This window comes from Nuphar pumila, chromosome 16 (assembly GCF_984573655.1).
Source record: "Nuphar pumila chromosome 16, dmNupPumi1.hap1.1, whole genome shotgun sequence".
In the NCBI taxonomy this organism is placed as follows: domain Eukaryota; kingdom Viridiplantae; phylum Streptophyta; class Magnoliopsida; order Nymphaeales; family Nymphaeaceae; genus Nuphar; species Nuphar pumila.
Window position 1 is genome coordinate 85626215 of NC_143264.1, and position 23056 is coordinate 85649270.

Genomic DNA, 23056 nt, shown 5'->3' on the forward strand with positions numbered 1-23056 from the left:
AAAGGAAAAAGCAAGAAAGAATGACCTCGTCTTTTTGAGATTCAAAATTCAAAGGTGGTTTTTTTAGCTAATTATTGATGTAAACGAGATGGTGGCCCCACCGTGATAACATGCTATATTGTATGGTGGAAGATGAAAACCATGCTACAGTCTGGTGGCATTTTTGAGATTCTTCGTCGTTGTCTCTCCCAAAACCTTTTAAACTTAATTGTCCAGTCCAGATAAAGCATTCTTTTGAAATCTCATTCTGCATATTCTCTCGACTTTTTCAGTAGAGGGAAGTCGAAGTCGGGTTCAATCCACTGTGGACTCTCCGGCATCAGATTAATAAACATGGCATAATTTATTCTGTGCAACATTCGTGATGAAACACTTCAGCAGAATTCCTTTGCTCGTCACGTCTAACCTTTATTTGCACAAGGTGATGGATCCATCAGATGCTTTAATTGCCTCAAAAATCGAAGAAATTCTTGAAAAATGGCAAAGGGGAGTTTGTTACGAGCTTCTCATCGATTGTTCACTTAGTTATCACCTCAGTTTGAGCTTGTGAAAAATGCTTGAAAATAAATTGGTGCTGTGGCTTACGTTGGGGGATGTAAACGGGTCGGATTCAGATTGCATGTAAGTTAAGTGGAGACAGGGTTGGATTCAGATTTGGATGTAGAAAGCCCATATTGGATACCAATTTGGGTGTACGCCCTAATCAGATGCATATTTATATGAAAGACATTGGATTTTGTTGGGCTTTGAATCAGACTGGTAAGGTAGCTGAATTGAACCTAAGCCCAGGGCTGTCAATGGGTTGGACCCTCACTGGACCTGGATGACCCCAAACCTAGATCCAACATTCAGGCGATGGTACTAGGTCTGGGTCTGACTAGAAATACCAAAAGCAAAACTATACATGGATCCTATAAGGGTAACATAAACTAGGCTTGATCAGGTCTGCAAAAATAATACTATTATAAAATTTACATTAAAAAGATGCGGATCTTTATCAGGGCTATAGTCAGATGGCCTATGAAATTTCGTAAACTATACCAGCTCCATAAGTATGCTAACAGGACCTCATAGTTCTGACCTAGATAGTTTAATCAGAGCCCTTTCTTTGTTACCAAACCCTGACCCTAACGAATCTAATGTGGGGCAGGATCAGATCATACCTGACCAATTGGCAGCCCTAGTGGGCTGTTTACAGTTACTTTGCTGCTTTTGGTTTCATCCTTCTTCCATTAATTGTCCCCGCTACTTTGTGGCTTCCCATGATGCCAAACATGGACTAAGAAAGTCTAGGCCTATGCCAACGCATTTAAGAAGCGTTTAATAAACTGATCTTGCATACTAATACTGAAATTACGAATGCAGTGGAAACTAACAGCTAATTCCCCTGTAAAGAAACAAAAAATAAGCACAATTATGAAATTCAATGTAAATGAGAAGCATATTCTCCAGATTTAGTCCAACGAATTTTCAACGTGATTTGTTAAAGAGCTTCGCTGTCATGAGCCAAAAAATTTAGTTTATTTGACATTTTCTTAGTCAAGATAACAGCTTTCAAAACAAAGTTGCGTCAATGGGGATGAAAGATCAACTTTAATTGCAAAATTTAATGAATTGAAGAAAACATTCTAAATAGAGGTTGTACACTAGAAATACAGATGGAATAACCAACTAGCTGATGTGCTCCAGCATGCCTCATGAATCAGGTGATGACAAAAGCAGTGTGTCAATTTAATCTCCTTGGATGGGCAGTGCCCAACATAAGCTGCTGTATTTTACCATCAGACAGCAGTCACCTTTAACATCCACACATCATGATGTATAAGAAGGCTGGGGTCCTAGACCCTCATGGCGTTTTGGCATCAATTAAATAATCGATTCGAGAGCATGAACGACAACAAAAAACAACACATAAAATCATGAAACATGATTGTGAAAAACTCACTGATATCACATCCATACAAAGGTGGCGATAAATAATCACCTTCTAAGTTAAGCTCAATCAAAAGCCTTACTGAGATCTTCCACCACCACCACCACCAAGGAACCGATTCTCTCGCCCCTTTCTGACCAGAAATTTCCCTTGAAAATTAAAGCCAAACAAAATGTTAATTTGTTGTCGTCAATGGTCAGGGGATTAATCTTCAACGTCACTGGCATGTTGCATCTCGGAATTCCTAGATACCTGCTTCTTCCCCTTCTTGTTCTTGGCCTTTTTTGCTTTCATCCGTCGCTTTTTCTCGTTTGAGTCTATCCAAGTATAGTCAGCCGGTATAAGAAATGGATCAACATCATCTCTCAATTGGCAATCTGTGGACACAGAATAGCTGTTTGGCTGCCCCCGACTTCCTCTCATCCATGAGATCCATGAAGATGAAGACTCAGAATCCTTGGTCATGGAATCTTGAAAATGAGCAGGACTGGAGGGAGGAGTGGAGAACTCCTCCAATGGCTGAAGCTCCTCAAACTTTGTAAAGGTGATCAGAACCCTAATGGTGGGCACAATTGGAATAGCGACCTGAAATGCATAAAAAACAATACAAGGAGAATTGTAAAACTTAGCAACCTCAAAGTGCTTGCATAAGCTGTTTCAAGGCAGTGCTCTACAGAAGAAAATTAAGTTTATAATGTAACAATAATGAGTTGGAGTCCTCTATGTCTTTTGTCAGGTATCTTAAGTCAGATAAGTAATAGAGTCTAAATTGCACGAAGTTTCCTAGGGAAGTAAGCAAGAAAATGAAACATGGAATCAACAGAAAGTACAGATCTCGCTGCACTAGGTGTTCTAACATCCTCTATTGCTTGTAACTAGCTCCACAAAATCAGATCATTTAAAACATACTAAGAAAGTTTGGATTCTGGAAGACTAATTAGACCAGTTGCAATTTAACGCTATTGTAAGATCTTGGATGAGAGAAGACCAACTTTATCCAGGAGAAAAATAGTAGTTAAGATCCTGAAAGCAGAAAAGAAATAAATGGTGCAAACAACTGGGCCAGTATTTCGTTGCAAATGTCAACTTTCAGCAATTCACTAAAATGTACAAATCAATTGAGAAGCATTAAAGGGTATATTCTCCAGATCTAACAGTCATCAATGGATAGCACCACCAAAGAATCCATCATACTTCACTGACTAGTAGAATCAGATTTCGAAAACTAGTCGTGACCAAGGAACTAAATATGCCCTGAAAAGATTGAACAAAAGCTTTATGAAAAAGATTGCAGTACAATGTTTCCAATTCAAATAGGTGAATGGTTGACTACATAGGAAGCAAACATGAAAGAGTATATTTTGCCTAAGCCCCTCACTAGGTTTGCTGGTTAATCTTTCTGCAAGAGTATAACTTGCTTTTGAGTTCTGTGGCATCTCTGTTCAATAAGAGCAAGGGCAGAATTAGGACCCCAACAAACTAGACATTGATGTCAAAGTCAGGTACAAGGGAAACAAAGGGAATGCTTTTTAAGTAGACGCAAAAGAGACCAATCCAAACATAGAATAGAAAAGGTATACAAAAATGGGAAATACTAATGAGGGATAAAGTGAAGAAAAGTTATGTCGAAATTGGAATACGTTATATATAGATTTTTAGTCTTAGACTTGGCTAGTAGATACATTCCTTCAAGCTCCTAAGTTTAAACTTAGATTGGTGTTGCTAACTTTACCAGAAACCAATTGTCTGTCCAAGACTTGAAACCAGACAAGACAAACTCGGTTTTAAGTTCAAACCATAGTTATCGGAAGCACTACTATAAGGTGGGAATCACGATTACCAAGAAGCGGGAACCGAATGTGGTGTGGAATCATCGTGCTTCCTATGCATGGGAATCACGATTTTGCAACAAGGGAATCACGATTCCCATGGACGAGTTTTTATTTTCATTGAAATTATAATTCCCAAGTTGAGGAATTCAATTCCTCATATATAGGAACTCTAGTTCTTCATCATTTGTAGTGTGATTTTGTCTAGTACAGCCACAGGCCCCTTTTTTTCTTGTTCATCTCAAATAAATGCACAAATTTGCATAGTATATAGAATATAAATGCACATGTTTTTTGACTTTAGTCTTATTATTTTGATTGAAAAAAAAATTCCTTTTATTTTAATTACCATATCTAGATTGATATGTCTTTCTATATGCATGCTGGACTGTTGTGCTCTCTCTTAATTGCAGTTGTTTGTTCTTTGTTTCATAATAGAGCTACATTTGTTCAAAACTTTAAATTGCTAAATTCTTGAACAGAGGAAAAATAGCTTAGCAGCCTAATTTGTATTTTTTGTACAACAACTCAAAAGCTTTTATATATCTTATATGCAGCTTTATTATATTACAATTATTATATTCATACCTACAATAATATGAAATCATTAGCAATACATAATTAGCTATATGTTTTTAGATATTTGTTTTGTTAACACACACACACACACACACACACACACACACATATATATATATATATATATATATATATATAAACATTGTCCACTCTTGTACATTTCTTATTGTTTAAAGGTATCATATAATAGTTGATTACATTGTTAAGATTAGTTGAAGTTTCTTAGAATTGTAATATGTAATGAATTACACATCAATTGCTGCACAATTTTTTTATAATAGCAATGTTTTGTATCCAAACTCCGAAATAAACTTATGAGCTTGTAGTTTTTAAAGGTTTTGCATTTTTATTGATTGTATGCGTTATTTAGTTATCCTATTAAATGATCTTAGGTAATTTTTCTAATAAGATGATATAATTGTCAATTGTAGACGTCATTTTTTAATTATTCATTTTGACATACTTCTTTTTTCTTCAAAGAACTTCATTATTTAAAAGTTGTTTTCTTACATCCATAGTTTCATCATTATTTCTCATAATTTCTTATACTGCTTCCTGAACGATTTCCCCTACCGCTTCTTATTCACTTCCCGCTTCTCAAATCCTCCAAAAATATAGATTGACTGCTTCCCGCTTCCGATTCCCATACTGCATCCTGTTTTCAATTCCTGTTCTGGCAACTATGGTTCAAACCACTCTCATTCATCATGATCCAACCTCCAACAGCTTGATCTGATTATGGTGCAATCTGGTTTATCAGAGTTATACCTGTCTCCTACATCAATGGCATAAGCTTGTCCAACAATGAAAACCAGACAAGACAACTGAACCAGACCGGACAATCAGTTTCAAACTCAAAACACTCGTCTGATTTGGTTCAATTTTGGCCAAGGACTTGTGTTGGGCATCAGGAATTATACTAGTCTCCAATATTAGATGAATGTGCCTCCCTTTCTTGCAAATGCCTCTGATTTGTGGTTCTTGCTACACCATGTGAACTGAAGGCCTTGCAGTCAAAAGTCAACAAACCACGAGGTCCATATAGCATCAGGTAAGCCAGATATTTTGGCTCAAATGGTTTTATTCTTCTTACAAGATGGATATCGCCTAAGCTTCTTCAAGAAAGCATCAGCTTTTGATGATATTCTGCATGTACACCAATACTTTGCTTTAATGCACATTTCAATCACCCTCTTCATTTATATTCTACCTGCTTGTGATGTAGTTTGAAGTATATAAAGTAACAGCCAATGTGTGGGCAATGCCTTCCAAGAGCTATGACCATAATGCACTTATCCTGTTATCTGCAACCAATGAAAGTGCACCAACTGCACGTCAAAAGGCCACATTGTAGACAACACCCCAACCTACCTCTGACGCTTTGGAAACAGCCATACAAAAGAAATCCCAATGATAGTTAAAGCTTCCAATCCATAATTTTTCTTTTCAAGAAAGAGAATGATGATTGATGCCTGGATGCTTCTGATTCAACTCTAAACAAAATAATGACAAAAAGCTACTAATGAAAGGAAGTGATAAAGGAGGTTGTATTCGAACAAGATTTTCCATAACTTGAGCTTCATAAGAGGCAGGAAAATCATGGAAGAGCTGCCGCATACCAATCCATAATTTTTCTGTTCAAGAAAGAGAATGATGATTGATGACTGGATACTTCTGATTCAACTCTACACAAAATAATGACAAAAAGCTACTAATGAAAGGAAGTGATAAAGGAGGTTGTATTAGAAAAGGTTTTTCCATAACTTGAGCCTCATAAGAGGCAGAAAAATCATACGCTACCTTACCCACACAGCCATACAAAAGAGATCCACAAAGACACTTAAAGCTTCCAATTCATAATTTTACTGTTCAACATAAAGAGAATGTTGACTAATGAGTGGATTGCTTCTGATCAACTCTTAACCAAAAGAATGTCAGAAATGTACTAATCAAAGGAAATAACAAAGGAGGTTGTATTAGAACTTAGAATAATTTTCAATAACTTAAGCCCCACAAGAGGCAGAAAAATCACACAAGACCTGAGGCATACACGACCTTACCCCAACCTCCTCCAAACCATTAGAGGCTTTACAGCATCACTTTGAAGAAGGAAAGGAAGATAAGAGACTAAATTAACGGTTAGGGGGAAAAGGAAAATAAAACATCAACAACAAATACAATATCTCGAATCTCCAATGCTGAGCCAATTTTACAATGATCAACACTAAATTCATGTATACGATCTAGCAATGCACATAAAAAAAAAACAATAAAAATTGGGAATCATCTCTACAAATTTCTTCCAAGCCCATGCCCGGACGATTTGGCAACAAAATTATGGATATCAATGCATTTGTAAAAATACCCGTTATCAGTATCACTAATTCACCAAGCCAGAAAGCCAAGCAAAGAAGTAAAACACCACCAGTTTAATCAGCAAAGGCAAAACTGAAAAAGCAAAAGATGATGTAAAGGGAAGAATACCTACCTTAACGGGGAACGTTCCTGGTGGCATTTTGGTGGTCAAGAGCTCCCTCAACCTCCTCACGGCCTTCACTTTGTTAGCCAAGATATCTAGCAATGGCAGCAACTCCTCGGTCTTCAACGGGAAATCCTCCGTCAACCACAATACCGGCCTCAACCCCTTCCTGTACTCACTCTCATTCTTTCCATCCCCCAACCCACCACCACCACTCTTCTTCTTCTTTGTGGCTGTCGCCGTCTTCACCCCATTCACCGCCTTCTTCCCGTCCCCGCCTTTCTTCCCCGCCGCCCGATCCCCTTCTTCCCCTGATCTCTTCCCGCTCCACCCTCCGAACCACCCCTTCCTCTCCTTCCCGGCCGCTCCCGTGCCATCACCACCGCCACCATCCCCTTCCTCGTCGTCTGAATTTCCCCCTGCCCTCAACGCCTTGTCCAGCTGCATCCTCTCCTCTGCAGTGAGAGGATCCTCCGTTCCTGCGGCGCCCGCCTCCTCTTCCGCGGCCGCCGCCACCGCGAACAGCTCCTCGTCCGTCATCGCCCCGGGGACCTTCCTCGACTTGACGCTCACTGTGACGTGGTGCATTTCGTAGACCCTCGCCTTCCACGCCCCGACGGTGTCCCTCCGATCCTGCCCCCGCCAGTTGAGGTGCGGCACGAGCTCCGCCTTCGTCACGTCGATCCCCGGCCGGTACATGTTGGTCTGCGCCATGAGAGCCACCTCCCGCGCCACCTCCGCCTCGGTCGGCCGCGCCCCCGCGCCCTCGAGCGCGTTGGTGATCTCCTTCTCGCGGTGCGCCAGCACCATGAGCGCGCCCGCGGGGATCCGGCCGGAGGCGTCGCCCTCCCCGAAGAAGACGAAGCTCTGATCGGACCGCTGGATCCGGAACCCGTCGAAGCCGGCGAGGGTCATGTCGGCCCGCAGGTTGGCACCGCGCTTCCAGATCCGGTAGGTGTCGGAGGGGGCGATCCGGCTGATGAAGGGGATGACGGAGCTCTCGAAGTGGAAGGAGATCTCCATGTAGAAGTCGCGCATCCGGCCGGCCGCGGCGACGATCCGGGGGAGGCGCCGGCACCACTTGGCCCAGGCGAGCGGCTGGTAGTGGCGCGCGATCACTGCCGCGACGGCGTCCTGGCGCGAGCAGACGGCCTCCTGCAGCGAGCTCCACCCGCGCTCGTTCTGGAGGCTCCAGTCGGCCCCGGCCGCCATGAGGATGTCTGCGGCCACGGCGTCGCCCAGCCGGACGGCGACGTGCAGCGGCGTCTCCCGCCCCGGGATCCCATCGCGGACGTCCAGTGCCGCCGACACGGCGTCCGCCCGGAGCTCCGCCGCGACGGAATCCGCCTCCGTCGTCACCTCGCCGGCCTCCGGCAGCCGCGGCAGCCCCGCCAGGATCCGCCGCAGAGCCGCGTGGTCCCGCTGGAGCACCGCGAGGTGCGCTGGGCTGTGCGCGTACCTCGACAGGTCCTCCATACCAAGCTCTTCTCTTTCTTCTTCTTCCTTTTTCTACGGAGAAAAATAGGAGAGGAGGACGAAACCTAAGGCATGGGTCGGAGGTGGTTGAGTGTTTCCAAACGCTCGATTCTCGGGCGGGGTCTCAGATTGAAGAGGACGTGTTGGATCCCAATTGGCAGAAAGACTATATTTTTATATCTCTCTGTGGAAGAGAGAAGGATTTGGAAACGGTGGGTACGGAGGGAAAGGGAACAACCAACCAATTGGGGATCTCCGCCCTTTGATGGTCCTGCTCCTGCTGCCTCTGTGTGTATGTGTGGAAGAGAGAAGGAATGGGAAAGGGTGGGTAACGAAGGGAGAGAGATCTCCGCAACCAATGTAGGATGATGGGGAGTCCCTGCTGCTGCTGCTCTCTCTCTGTGTGTGTGTGTGTGTGTGTGTGGAAGAGAGAAGGAATTGGAAAGGGTGGGTAACGGAGGGAGAGGGATCTCGGCAACCAATGTAGGATGATGGGTCCTTCCTGCTGCTGCTCTCTCTCTCTGTGGAAGAGAGAAGGAATTGGAAATGGTGGGTAACGGAGGGAGAGGGATCTTCGCAACCAATGTAAGATGATGGGGAGTCCTTGCTGCTGCTGCTGTGCTCTCTCTCTCTCTCTCTGCGTGTGTGGTGGTGGGGTTTCTCTGCTCCCCTTGGGCTTGGTCGTGGTCGGTGGGGGTATGGGAATTGGCGTTCGCGTTGAAACGAGGGTGCAATCCTTTGTATTTTTTAGGTTTGGTTTGGTTTTGATTTGCAGGTGTTGCGTGAGTGTTAGTGTGTTGTTCCTGTGGGATGACCACCAATGTAAAAACTTTTGAAGTTTGAAAACCCTTCCTTGTTGTGGGCTTCAGGTTTCGAGGAGTAACGGACCTTGCCTCTCTGTTTCTGCTTTTCTTTCATTCCTAAAATGTGCAGGTCGGCAAGTTCGCTGTTTGGGAACACGTTTTCTTTGCTGTTCTCTTTGTTATCTCTCCCATCAAGCTGTTCCACGCGTCACGCGTGTTTGGAACCAATTCATCCACTCGTGTTTGGAACGTTCCAATGAAACATAGTTGGTTGGTGTGGGTGTGGAGAGAGACAATGTTTTGAAGATCGTTTTGGAAGCTGTAAAAAAACTAATGGCAGATCTAAGATAGCAGGATGGTTAGGTTATCATAAACGAGGGGTCTCCAGTTAAAATCTATACGTAAAGTGATTTACATTAGCATGTGAAAAATAATTCCTTTCTCCAAACGTGCCCTAAGAATTTCACTACTAACAGCAAAAACAAGTGCCCATCTCTCTCTCTCTCTCTCTCTCTTTAAGCAGAAACCTTTATTTCTCGACCACCACGGTTTTAATTTTTTGATTAAATGGTGAGGCAGAGTTAAGGTTACCATATTAACCAAATAAAAATGTATCTACAAGTAAAGGTTTTTTAAATTGTCGTGCGGTTTTACTGTTTGAGATAAAGAAGTCTCCGAACTAGGACGTGTTTTCGTTATATTTTTGAAAGGGTAAATTGTTCATTTTCGCATATGTTTAATGAAAAGAAACCCACTCCGTTATTTGCTGAACTACAGGTTAAAAGTTGCGAGATATTTAAAAAAATGAGAAAAACTATCAGATTTATTTATTAGGAATAAAAGCTTGATTGTCATTTTAAAATGCCCTTTATTACATTTTTTGTTTTAAGAAAATTTCATTTAAGGGCCAACCTTTGGCCCTAATCTTTAAAATGGATCTCGAATTTCTTGACATGGGCCTTTAGTTTTTTGAAAACTACCAAACAGAGTCCGATCCTTACTAGTTACTACCATTACGGATCCGATCAAATAGGATATGGTGAATACCATATTTGATTATTGGGATGTAGGCTAAATGGATTTTAATTTGGATGGTGCAAAGCTCATGCCAGATTCACTTTTTTTTTTTACATGTAAATGGATTCAGATATCCATTAAATTCAGATATTTGTCGGATCCAATCATAGTGAGATATAGTTTTGACTTGCCAAATGCTACTTCGGTTGGATAAAATCTAATTCATTGACATCCCTAACTACCACTATCTATTTACTCAAGTTAAATCTTGGTTAAACTAAATCAAAAGACAATAGTACTTTTATCTTTCCCATAGGAGTAAATAAGTATTGTCCAATTTCAAATGACAATATGAAATTAAAAAAAAATCACGTTTTTCAAGACGATGGATGTTAAACTAAGTCACTATTTTCGTAGATTCCAGGAAACCATGATTGTATTATGAAATTAAAAAAATGTGAACCTGTTTCTGAAATTAGGGCTAAAATATTGGGCATAAATGAATTTTTTCTTGTCTCTCTCTCTCTGCACACACAAGTAGGGATGGCAATGGACCGGGGCGGGGGACAGGGTCTCCACCCCCACCCTGTCTCAAGATTAGAACCTTCATCCCCCCACCGGGATGGATTTTAATCTCCACCCCCGCCTTCATCCCCGTTTCATGTCCTCCATTCCGGGTTCAAACGGGGATGAGGCGGTGCAGGGGCCCGTTTCCCCGTAGTCTATTGCCATCCTTTAGAAGGACTGTGGATGGGGCAGGGCTAGGCGGGGATCGTGGCAGGGTGGGGAAAAGTGTAAGTCCATCCCCGCCTCTATCCCCGAACGGGGATGGATTTTAACCTTCGTCCCCGCCTCCAACCCGTTTCCTTCATCCCCAATCCAAACGGAGCGAGTCGGGGAGGGCCCCCGCTTTCCCCCGGTTCACTGCCATCCCTACACACAAGCCAGACAGACCCACCATCGAAGCTGTCTTTCATGGCTGTTTTTTAACCGTTTCTTTCTTAATTTATTTTGTTTTGCTTATATTGGAAGACTCAAGCACACCCTTACTCTTCTGTCAAAACAACGGACGGTGTTTGTAAGTGAATGAAAATCTAGATCTCTACAAAATCTTAATTTCCTATTACTGGTGGAAACAACAGTGCATTTCAATACCACTTAAAGAATCCTGATTTTTAAAGATTTTTAATGTTCCCACTAACATCAAGAAAATGGAAAGTTTAGGAAATTTTGATCTTTTATTGAAATCAAATGCATTTTGTAAAAATTGTAAAAACAGGAATATAAGGGGTAGGCAAGGTCTCAATCCCCGCCCCTTCTCAAAATATTGCCCTCAATTCCTTGTCCATTCCTGTCACAGAAACTTTGGACCTCCTTCCTCGGCCCATCCATGCTTTGAGTAATTTAATAAGCAATGAGAATTTGAACTTATTTTGAAACACACACACACACACATATATATATATTTATATACGTTTCAAAATTTCAATGTTCACCCAGCTTAATATATATATATATATATATATATATATATATATATATATATATATATATATATATATATATATATATATATATATATGAAAAATGCTTTTCATTGAAATATTCTTAACAAAAACTATTAATAATATTGAAATAACGACTGCAGGAATTTGTGTCCAAATCAGTGCGTCCGCTCCTGTCACAAGAGATACATGACCAAAACGGCGTGTCCCTGTGACATATGGTTAGCTCGTGCCTTATCTTTCCTGTCCTTTTATGCTGGCTCCTGAGCATACAAGGCTAAAAGCCTGCCGGCAAAGTAGGCAAGCAAGTTTCCTTTCAAAAAAAAAAAAGTAGTCAATATAGTTTCTTGACCTTAGTCAAACCATATTCTTTTCCTTGAATAGAGACTTTAGTAACAGCTAATGTACCATAAGAAACCTTATCAAAATTCATGAACTCAAAGGGTACGTTTGGATGGAAAGATGTAGGAAAAGTGATGCAAAATGAAAAATTCGTACTGATTTTCTCACCGAGATAAACTTTCATTGAGAGAGTTTAGTACACTTTTTAGATAAGAAACATTCCTCGATAGAGGGTGGAGGAATGTTGCCTACCAAGAGAAAATTTATTTTTACTCTCCACCATCCATCTCACCACCACCATCCATCTCACCGTCACCATCACCACCACCATTACCACCACCCTCTTCCAACTCTCATTTTTTTTCACATTTTTTTACTTTTGTTTTTCTCATGCTACACAAACAAGCAAAAACTTTCTTTTGAAAAACTTCTCATAGGCAAAACTTTCTTTTCCTATAAAAGTTTTTAGCTCTTCCAACGTGCCCAACATCTAGAGTAGCATTTGGAAAACCTTGAAGTTTGTGAACTTGGTTGCTTTCCATTAGGTTCTAACCCTTATATGGAATACAAAACTGAGTTAGGCTGAGTCCTAACCAGATCAGCTGAGTTGTTTTCTTTTTTCTTTTCTGAGATAACATAATAAAACCACCTCACTAACGCATAACCTCATTGGTGCAAAAATCTCAAATCTTTCATGCCCATAAGAGAGTACACTCAGCTTCAACCTCATGACAAGGGACGCACCCTAGGTTTCGAACTCATAATGTTTCTTCAACATCGGTGATATTTACAAGTCGCCCCCACTAGATGAGCCGAGTTGTCATTGGCACTGGATCAGCTAAGTTGATGACTCAAGACTTGGGTCATCTCAAAGACTAGTAAGTATGATTTCATGGTTGGGCTTACTTGACCTTGCGAATATGACTGACGGGCCAAAACCTGGTGTTTGGCAAGCCAGGTTTTGCCTCAAACCAGGTTAGTGGCAAACCTGGCTTCCCAAAAACCAGCCCTCTGTTGGGCTGTTTGGGTGACCAAAAACTTAGTTTTCAAGTTTTTTTATCACAAAAAACTAGAAAAAAGGTGGGGCATTTTCTGGCTAGGCCTGGCCAGAAAATGGCCGACCAAATAAAAAAAGAAAAGAATGGCCAGTTAGCCATTTTTTCGGCCGGGGGTAGCCGGCCATTTCACATTCGGCGGCTGGCCAAAAAATGGTTGGCCAGCCATCACCAAAACAAAAACACAACAAAAAAAAGTTTTTGATCATTTTCGGATGATGACCCGCTGGAAGGTGGCCAGATTTATAAGTTATATTGGGAGGCAAGAAAGAGAGAGAGTCGAGGTAGTTGGGAGGGCCCCCTTGATAAACCAGGTTGAAGGAAGGGGGGGTCACTTGCCCAAGCTTTTGGTGTATCACCCAAACACACCAAAACTTGGTTTTTAGGTAAAAAAAAACCCAGCTTACACCCAAAACCCAAATTAAAACTGGGTTTTGGGTGTCATCCAAACGGTACCTTAGTATCTTAACCAACTGCATTCACAACTTTCCTAAAAATCTCATGAGAACCTTGTGATACTTCCCTCATTTTGGATTTTTTGGAACAGTCTTGATGTAAACTTGTCAAATAAATAAAATTATAGTAAGTATATAAATAATACAAGAAAATGGAAAATATGTTTTTAACATGTTAATATATATCATATTAAAAATGTATTTTTTAACAGCAAAATAACAACCATGCCCCCCGGGGGCATTGCACTCCAGGTTGGCTCATATAGAGATGTTATGAGTTTGGTACCCAAGAGCCGTTTCTTCACAAGGATGAAGCTGGGTCTCCACATTAGGGATCCAAATGGGTCGGATTCAGGATCGAGGTTTTGCAATTTTTTGTTGTTCCAGATCCGATTCCGAACCAAATCCCCTTGTATTTAGCTATTTTTGATCCGAAGCATTTGCATCCTTACTTTACTCCACATGGTGGGCATGGTGTTCCCAAAAATTTTAAGCCAAGGAACGATAGTTGGCTCCGCTTGTCTGGTAGGAGCAGCTAGTGCACATCGCCTTATGTTGGGACGTTGCAAGTTTGAATCCCGATGGTATCATGGTATAACCGGTAGGGGTCTGCTTAACCCCAGGTAGCCTTTAAAAAAAAAACTGTTTTCTTCTTGACTATATATATATATATATATGTGTGTGTGTGCAAATAATCACCATGACAATATCCCTTTAAAATATGATGTTTTCAAAATATTGGTGACATTGTCACTATGATTCTAATGAACTTTACCATTGTCTATAAAAATTCTTAAAAAAAGAAAAGAAAACATATAGGAAATGATTGGACTTGCTGGGTTGCGTTTGGACGACATTGAAAATATGGACTTTGTTAAGTTATTGGGATTCCTTACTATGGTGGTGTCAACGTGCAGTACTCATCTTCTTAAAAGTAACTTGTTGGTTAATTTTGGCAATGTTGGAGCTGCCAGTCTGCCATCTTTTTGTAGAATGTGAAAGGCACCAAATGGTCATTAGGAGGTTATACAGATCTATGCTTCTTACCATATTTTAAATTTTTTTTTTTCACTTTGTAGGGAGGCCCATCGATGCTCATGTGCTCTCTGCCCTTTATTGCTCCCCTTATGCCCACATTCACAGCCCTAACTTTACAACCTTTTTCTGCTCTTTTGCCTTTGGTTGTGCCTCGCCCCACCTGCCCCCCTCCACGTGACTAGAAATTATAAAGTTTTCCTTTTGTTCAAAAGGAAAAGAATTGAACAATTGGACCAACCAGTGATGCATGGCATAATGGGGGTGTCAACGGGTCGGGTTTACCCAGATCCAACCCGAACCAAAACCTAGGGTTCGGGTATGGTGACAAATAAGAAGACCCGATTAAGACTCGGATTCGAACTCGAAGGTCTGATTACTACATGGACCCAGGTAGAGTTTGTGAAATTTTATACCAGACCCGGGCCTAACCCGAGTTCTCATTAAGACCTGCAAATTTTTAATGTATAAATGATAAAAAATATTATTTTACTGGGTATGGTTCGGGTCTGGTTCATGTAGTTTTTATCAGGTCCGGGTATGGTTTCTCTTATAGTGTTCTCGATTAGACCCGGGTTCAGACTCGATACCGTACCCAAAAAACTGGTCTAAGTCTGGTTCCACCTGGGTCTCAACCAATCCCGACCTGTTGACACCCTTAATGGTGATAAATAAGAAGACCTGAATAAGACCTGGGTTTGTACTCAAAGGTCCGATTATTACATGGATCTAGGTATAGTTTGTGAAATTTTATACCAGACCCAGGTCCGACCCGAGTTCCAATTAAGACCCTCAAATTTTCAATGTAAAAATAGTAAAAAAATATTATTTTACTGGGTATGGTTCAGGTCTGGTTCATATAGTTCTTATCGGGTCTAAGTATGGTTTTTCTTATAGTAGATCCGATTAGATCTGGATCCGGACCCAATACTATACCCGGCAATTGGGTCCAAGTCTGTGTCTGATTAGACCTGGATGAAACAAGACCAAGTTCATGAACACTTCACATTACTACTAATCTGGACATGATATGAAGCACAATCAACTTCACGAAATCCAATGCTTTTTACAATTGCGAAAATGCTAAGGTTCATCGACGAAGTCGAACACGGGCCAGGGTTTGGACAAAGTTAACTCAGAACCCGGACGTTACGATGCATGGTGGGGCTAGCAACCACCGGACCTGTCATTGGATTCCATAGTGAAGGTGCCACAACTAGAAGTTGCATATGGTGGAGATTTAGCAAGTGTGTAAGTGGGTGGGCCTCATCAAGGGACACTGTTGAACAAGATCCATTTGTGAGATTGGCCATGTTTAGTGGTTTGGCATATCTGATATTGTTATCGCCCCAACATTTAGGATTGCATTCCGTTTTGGTTAAGAAGGGGGTGGGGGGCTTAACATGTCAGGCCACCTTGTGTTGGGACGTTGCAAGTTCAAATCTCAATGGTATTGTTGTATAACTGGTAGGGGTCTGCCTAACCCCAGCTTGCCTTAAAAAAAAAAAACACCATTTATGTCAATCAAATGTTTTAGTGTGGTAAGCTGGGTCCTGTGCCAAGCTGGAGGCTCAGGTTAGAATCCTTATGCCACATGAGGCTTGGGGTCTGCCTAACCTTAGCTTGCTTTAAAAAAAAATGTTTTAGTTCATGAATTTAATTACATTTCACGTGATGTGCAAATACATATTTTTTGTAGAGCCTAGTCATAAAACTACAAAAATTTATGTTTTCACTAAGCCTAGTAACCGTGAAGCTACAAGATATACTATGATTAAAGATATCTAGGTACTTGTAATCTCAATCATGAAGATAAGGCTAGGCTGCCAAGCTATGTATTTTTCTATGATATTAAGCCATTTAGCTAGGTGCCTAAGACTAGGCGTATATACTCTAGCAAATTTACCCGTCTACCCCAACCCAAGAGGTACTTCACACACACAAAGACGAGAAAGAGGGGGATGGCTATTCGAATATGCATGGAGAATCATAACACGTGTAAGATGCAGATCGTGGATCTTAGATATAATAATGATCTAGGCCACCCATTTTTGAGCTTTTTTTTTTTTTAACAAGCCTAGGCAAGTCTCCATTAGTGGTCGCAGGCATCTAGTTTTTTTTTAAAGGCAGCAAACTGGGGTAAGGGTAAGGCAGACCCTTACCGGTTATACAACTATGCTATTATGTTTAGAATCTACACCATCCCAACGTGCACTAGCTGCTCCTACCAGACAAACTGACCATGCCCCCACCCTTAGGTCGCAGGCCTCTAGTTGGTGAACCAGGCAAACTCTTGGTGCCTCCCCTGCTCACAGTAGGGTAGGCTTCGCTTCGATCCAGCAACAAGGTGCACTCTTTATAGATTTCAAACTCATGAGGTCTTGTCCACTTGGGAGGGGGGCTTGTCTGGTAGGAGCAGCTAGTACACCTTACCCTGTGTTGAGACGTTGCAAGTTTGAATCCCAATGGTATCCTTGTATAATTGGCAGGGGTCTGCCTAACCCCAGTTTGTGTTAAAAAAAACACACACTAATAATGTGCGCTCGTGCAATGCACAAAAAAAAAAAGGATTTAGCTGCACTACAAAATCATGATTGAAGAGAGAAAGAGAGATGGGAAAGTGGGGGACTGAATGGTCGTAGTTTATTTATTTTGTAAGTCAAGCTGGGATTAGTCTGGCCCCTACCATTTATACAATGATATCATTGGGATTAGAACTTGCAATGTCCTAACACAAGGTGACATACACTAGCTGCTCCTACCAGACAAGGAGAGCTCCCTTGACCAACGGGAGAGAGGGAGTACGGACTACAAATGTGTCTTTGTAACTTTCACAACTCAAGCCATAGACATCCAAAGTAAAAAGTTTTTCTTGTGCCTTGAAAGCTAGGGTTGTAAGCTCTCCCTTTTTTATTTACAGGGGCAGCCAAATAAGTGATGCTCAGAACATTGGATATGCTTCCATATATCATGGTGATAGTGCAGCATGTTCACCTGTAGAAAACAATATTTTACACAAGGACAATAATGATAGTTTTTTTTTTTTTGGATAATCTAAGAGAAAACCCCCATCACCCTCACCATGGCTGGCCTGCAGTTGTTAAACCCTTAAAGGTCCCTCCTGCCCATCGGGGAGTACACCCAGCTTAGGCCTTGCAGCAAGGGGGTGCCACCCATGGGTTTCCAACTTGTGACTTCCCGTCAACTTGGTGACATTCACAAGTCGCCCCTATCAGATGAGTGGAACCCTTGTGGGCAATAATGATAGTTTTTTTTTTTTTGCTAGGTTAAGGAAAACCCCACTCTCACCTTCGCTGACCTTAACGTAAACCTGTTGCCAAATTTGCGAGGAAAAACTATCAAACTATAACTATCTCTACCAATTATCTAAAAAAAAAAAAAAACAAGAAATAAAGAGAAATTCAAATAACTGAAAATTTAAACAAAAGAATCAATCCAAATTTTAATATCAACTATGATTTTACATCTAGTCCTCACGTCCTTTTAAAGATGGAGGTTTCGAATTCCAAACAAACAGACTTCATGTTGTGATAACCTTCTAAAAAAAGAGACTTATCCTTAAGTATGGGGATCAATTAATATGATTCAATATCCCAATACAAGATATATAAATATCCAAATATAATGATCTAAATAATAAAAGAGTCCAAAATCTAAGATCGATCTAAATAGATCCTGCTAAACTCGATTCATGTTGCTTCACTCGAGAAGACTGGACCTCAAGTCTAGATCTGGCTTGCGCTTCTTTCAGTTTCACTCAATTGTTAGTGTCACTTAGTCACAATATGCAATTTGGAGATAATCATGCTTCTCAAACTTAAGATATTGAGCAGGAACGACTCTGAAAGGTGCAGAAAATATTAGCAGCATGGTAATTCAGCAGATGACTCAGCAGCATGGTGTGACTCAGCAAATAATGAGCAGATCACAATTGGCTGGAAGAGAAGATTAAAAGATATAAAAACAGATAAAAGGAGAGATGGAGGATACTAATGATCTTGAGGATCAATCCAAGCATTTGCAACAGTTTTTGTCTCTTTCTTTTGGCCTTATCTCCTTGGCCTCATCTTCATGTATAAATATGTTCTACCACTCGGGTGATCTGAATAAGAGTGTGAGAGAATTTGTACCGTGGATGTAGGTTCTTGAGAACCGAACCATGTATATCTCGTTTCATTGTGTTTGCTCTCATTTTTGTTTATGGTAACAAATCGGGAGCTAGATTGAAGAGTTGCAAGCTAGATTGAAGAGTAGCCTTTGAGGTATGACTAATTCACATTTTCCTATCTCAAAGACTCCTTCGCATTTTTCTGTCTCGAATACTCCTTACTCGTATCCGTTCTCCTTGCATCTCAAATTTTGTCTCAATAAAATTGAGTCAACAAATTTTTTTTATTATGAAAGACTTTGATTGTTCCGGACCGCCATGTTTTTCACCTTTTTCTTTTGATGTATATACCTCTTTGGCACTCTCGAGTACCCCACAAGGCATTACAGCTTAAGAACTCCATGTATTCGGACCCTCTCTCCTTCTCTTGATGTACTTTGCTTTCAAGTATCTATAAACAAGCTTTTTGCATCCTTGCCTTTGTACTCTCTTTGTGATTGTGCATGCGTGTACTCTTGCTTCCGCTCGCACGCATGTGTTGTGCATTGCTTATGCGCTTAAAAGGCTCACTTTTGGTGTTTGCGATTATCCGAAGCTACGTGATAAGTTGGTACCAGAGCCTTGTCGACATTGGGATTGAAAATGATGCCGAAGAAAAATGTCATGACTCCTTCAGGTAGTATGGTTTTATCTTGAAGAAGATTTCATTGCCGATGATCGGGACAGTGACCAATATGAAGAAGTTTGTTAATGAGACTTGTATTGCTTTTAAGCATCTCAACACAGAGATCCTTCAAAGGAACATTGAAACAAAGCCTCTGTGCTTTCAAGTTTCAATGTTGCCATTATTCTTGTAGAGTACTAAATCCGTGGCTTACTTTGCAGACTGTCAACATACCATTACTTTGAACTATCACCCTGAAACACTTCTCTCTTTATTTTTATTGTTCTAATTAATATTTTTGGTCCCCTCAACTAGGGTGGGTAAACAAACCAAGCAACTTGTGGCTAGGCTTGGTTCAGATCATGTTTGGTTCTTTTGGATCACGAAAGGAGCTTGAGCTATAGTGCCTCAACCCAACCTTTTAAAAAATTAAGAAGTCATTGAATCTTTTACTTGTCTATCTTGTTGTATACACAACCTACGTATTCAAGAGGATCCATTTCACCATGCCAAAAATTTCAAATCTAAGTTGCAACTTATATCCTAGGATTTGGTATCACATTAGACTTGAGATCAGAGGCAAACCAATGCACCAAAGCTTTTCAAGTTGCAAGATCCACTGGGTTAGATATGATCCGTTTGTTATTTTTACATGTAAAAGTTTTGTTTTCAACCTGTTGTTTTCTCGTAAGTTGGGTTTTAATTAGTTAGTTTTGAAGTATTAGTTGTTTAGCATCGTGTAGTCAGTTCATTAAAATTGAGTCTTCATCTTCGGTAGTTTGTTTTGTTTTGAATTGTTCTATAGTCGGTAGTTAACATAGTTTTAATTTTTAGTAAAGTTAAAATTTTGTTTTCATTCGTTTAGCATTTAGAATGATAGCTATTCAGAATTGAATTCAGGTTTTATGTCTCTATGTGTGTGTTAGTCCATTCAATAAATTAGGCTAGTTATTTATACCATAGTGCTCATGGCTAATTAGTGATCTAGATGCTTGTTTATGTTAGTCATAACTTAACCCGTGTTATCCTTTTTATACATCAATTAGTTGTATAGTAATTTGGCATTTAGGCTAATCCTTGTTTTTAGTGTAAGCAAGTAACTTAGATTCAATTATTTCAGACATTTTAATTAGTAGTTGTTAAAATAATGTTTTCTTGAATTCGAATTAACAATTGTTTTAGTTCATTTCATATTCGATTGGATTTCATTTACTTTTAGTTTAGTTAAGTTACATTCATGTCTTTATTGACTTGAATTAGTTAGTTTAAGTTCACATTTTTCTTGTTTTAATTTAGTTATTTTGTTTTAGTTTATTTCAAGATTAGTTAGTTGTTTTTAATTTGTTTCAAAGTAGTTGGTTTGTTTCATAGTTAGTTCATAGTTTGTTGTTGAGTTTGTTATGTAGTTAGTTATTTGTTAGAGGGTTTTTTTTCAGTTTGTTAGAGTAGTTAGTTAACTTCTTGTTTTCTTATTTTTAAGTAACTAATCTTTATTTTCCAGTATATTTTCTTTGCTTTGTTCTACTCGTTTTGTCATTTTGTTTTATAGAGAAGCAGTTGAACATGCAATAGGCCCTCAAAAGTACCATTAAGAAGCCCTCTCAGGTCCCACAAAGGTCCCTTAGAGAGCCCTCTGAAGAGACAAGACATTTAAATATAAATAAAATATTAGTGGCTCTTGAATTCAAAGGAAAGCAGTGAAGATTATAGGGATTAAAGCTCAAGCAACTAAATACCCTTTTTCCTTTCTTTTAGAATAGGGTCATTTATTTATTTTTAATTTGAATTTTTAATCAGGCCATTTATTATTCCTTTTGAGCCCTCTGCAAAAGGAAATTCTTTGTAATAGTTAGTTATTTTTATTTAATTTTATTTTAATGGCAATAAAGCTTATCATTCTGTGGAATACAAAGTTTCTTCTTTCGTTCCTTGAGTTCGACCTGGATCTCACCCTAGTGTGAGCCGATTTTTATTATTTGGTGCTTAGCTTTCACAAAATAAATTTTTTATCAAAAATATCTCTTTAAAAATCTATTTCATAAAACTTATACCAAATTTTTAGCGTCGTTGTCGGGGAACGGAGATAGCAAAATGACTATTCACTTTATTGCCTCTCATGTGTTCTCATGTTATTTAGGACTGTTAGTTTCCTTTCTGTTATTTATTTAGGATTGCTAGTTTATTTTCCTGCTCATTAATTAGGATTGTTAATTTATTTTTGTAATTATGATTTGTAGAACTATGTTGCTTGCGAGCCCTCGAGATCAATTTACTTTTTCTGTATGGCCCACCTAGTAGGTTACCCCTTAGTAGGTGACTATGCACGATTGATATTATGCACATAGTTTGCTTTCTGCAAAATATCTGTTTGGGTGCAAGAATATGGTGTGTGTTTTCTGTTTCTTGTTTTATTTATTTATTTTATTTTGCCTGCTTCGTAGTTTGTGTGGTTGATCATGTGTGCATGCAAGGTTTAGGTAGAACACCCTTCTTTAGGATGGTTTCTACATCGGTCTACTCTCAGGTGTATGCAAGGGTGACACTCACTTGACCCTGAGCTTGCTGAGTTAGTAGAGGACTCCGAGTTTATCATTAGGAGAGCCCATCGATCCGGCCCTATGTCTGAGGATCAGCAGTTGACTCGTCTCCTCCAGGAGTATTTCATTCCCACTGAATACACTCCCACCTCCTGCATCGCTAGATTTGTTGTAGGAGTAAACATGTTCAAAATCAATGCCAGTATTATTCAGATGTTACATTTTTTTCACGACCTTAGTAACGAGGACCCCTACCGTCATCTTGATAAGTTCCTCGAGATCTGCTCTATGGTGCAGATCAATAATTTTAGAGATGACACATTGAGGTTGACCTTGTTCATTTTCTCCCTCAAGGATAAAGTCAAGCATTGGCTGAAGGCTTTAGATACACTTCAGATAACCACTTGGAAATGAATGCAGATAGAGTTTCTCAAGAAATACTTTCCAATTGGTAAAACGAATCAATTTTGAAAAGCCATTACCAGTTTTCCCTAGATTGAGGGAGAACAATTTCATGAGACGTGGGAGAGGATGAAAGATTTTTTCTGAAAGTGTCCCAACCACCAGGTGTCCCGTTGATAACTGGTGCAGTAATTTACGATGGGCTGATCGAGAAAAATCGTCAGATGGCTGATGCATCCTGTGGAAGCACCTTTATGTTGAAGAGTGAGGATGAAGCGTGGGTCATGTTTGAGACCCTTAGTGAGAATTCGATGCACCACACTTCAGCCTCATGTTCTGAGAGGGCTGCACCTGCTCATGATAGAGCAAAGAAGGCTGGGATTTTTAAGACAGAGCACACCTTGAGTTGCAAAACAAGGTCAACCTGCTGACTCAGAATTTGGATCAGTTATTATTGAAAAGCCACTGATTGAAATCTCCAGCCCGACAACTGAAAGGTTTTGAAGAATGGGGGTTTTTTAACCCTGCTTTTTTTCGACGATCGACGCAACAAGTAAGGAGTTTGTCGCACTCCGCCGACAATCCAGCAATTCGGCAAAACCCCCTCCCCCGATGACATTTTGTGGTGATCTCGACGTCAACAAACTACCCTGCTACCCAACGGCGCAGGTTAAACCCTCAATCCTCTATATTTTTGAATCAGAGGGTCGCCGGGACATCCATCGCCACTAGCGTACGGCTGTCGAGAATGGCAGTACGTCGCCCAACGATGACAGTTGCTGTACCAGCAACCCACGTCATCCCATGGTGATGGGC

General features: G+C 40.3%; 1 protein-coding gene across 1 annotated transcript; it reads right to left on the bottom strand.

The window, feature by feature from the left end:
- Nucleotides 1–1597: 1597 nt before the first annotated feature.
- On the bottom strand, nucleotides 1598–9059 carry LOC149813952 (uncharacterized). Its single transcript, XM_089992024.1, has 2 exons — nucleotides 6830–9059; nucleotides 1598–2518 (listed from the first exon to the last, which is right to left on the bottom strand). Exons 1-2 carry the CDS (start codon nucleotides 8294–8296, stop codon nucleotides 2138–2140), a joined length of 1848 nt encoding a protein of 615 aa, XP_089848150.1. The 5' UTR covers nucleotides 8297–9059; the 3' UTR covers nucleotides 1598–2137.
- Between the last annotated feature and the right edge of the window lie 13997 nt (nucleotides 9060–23056).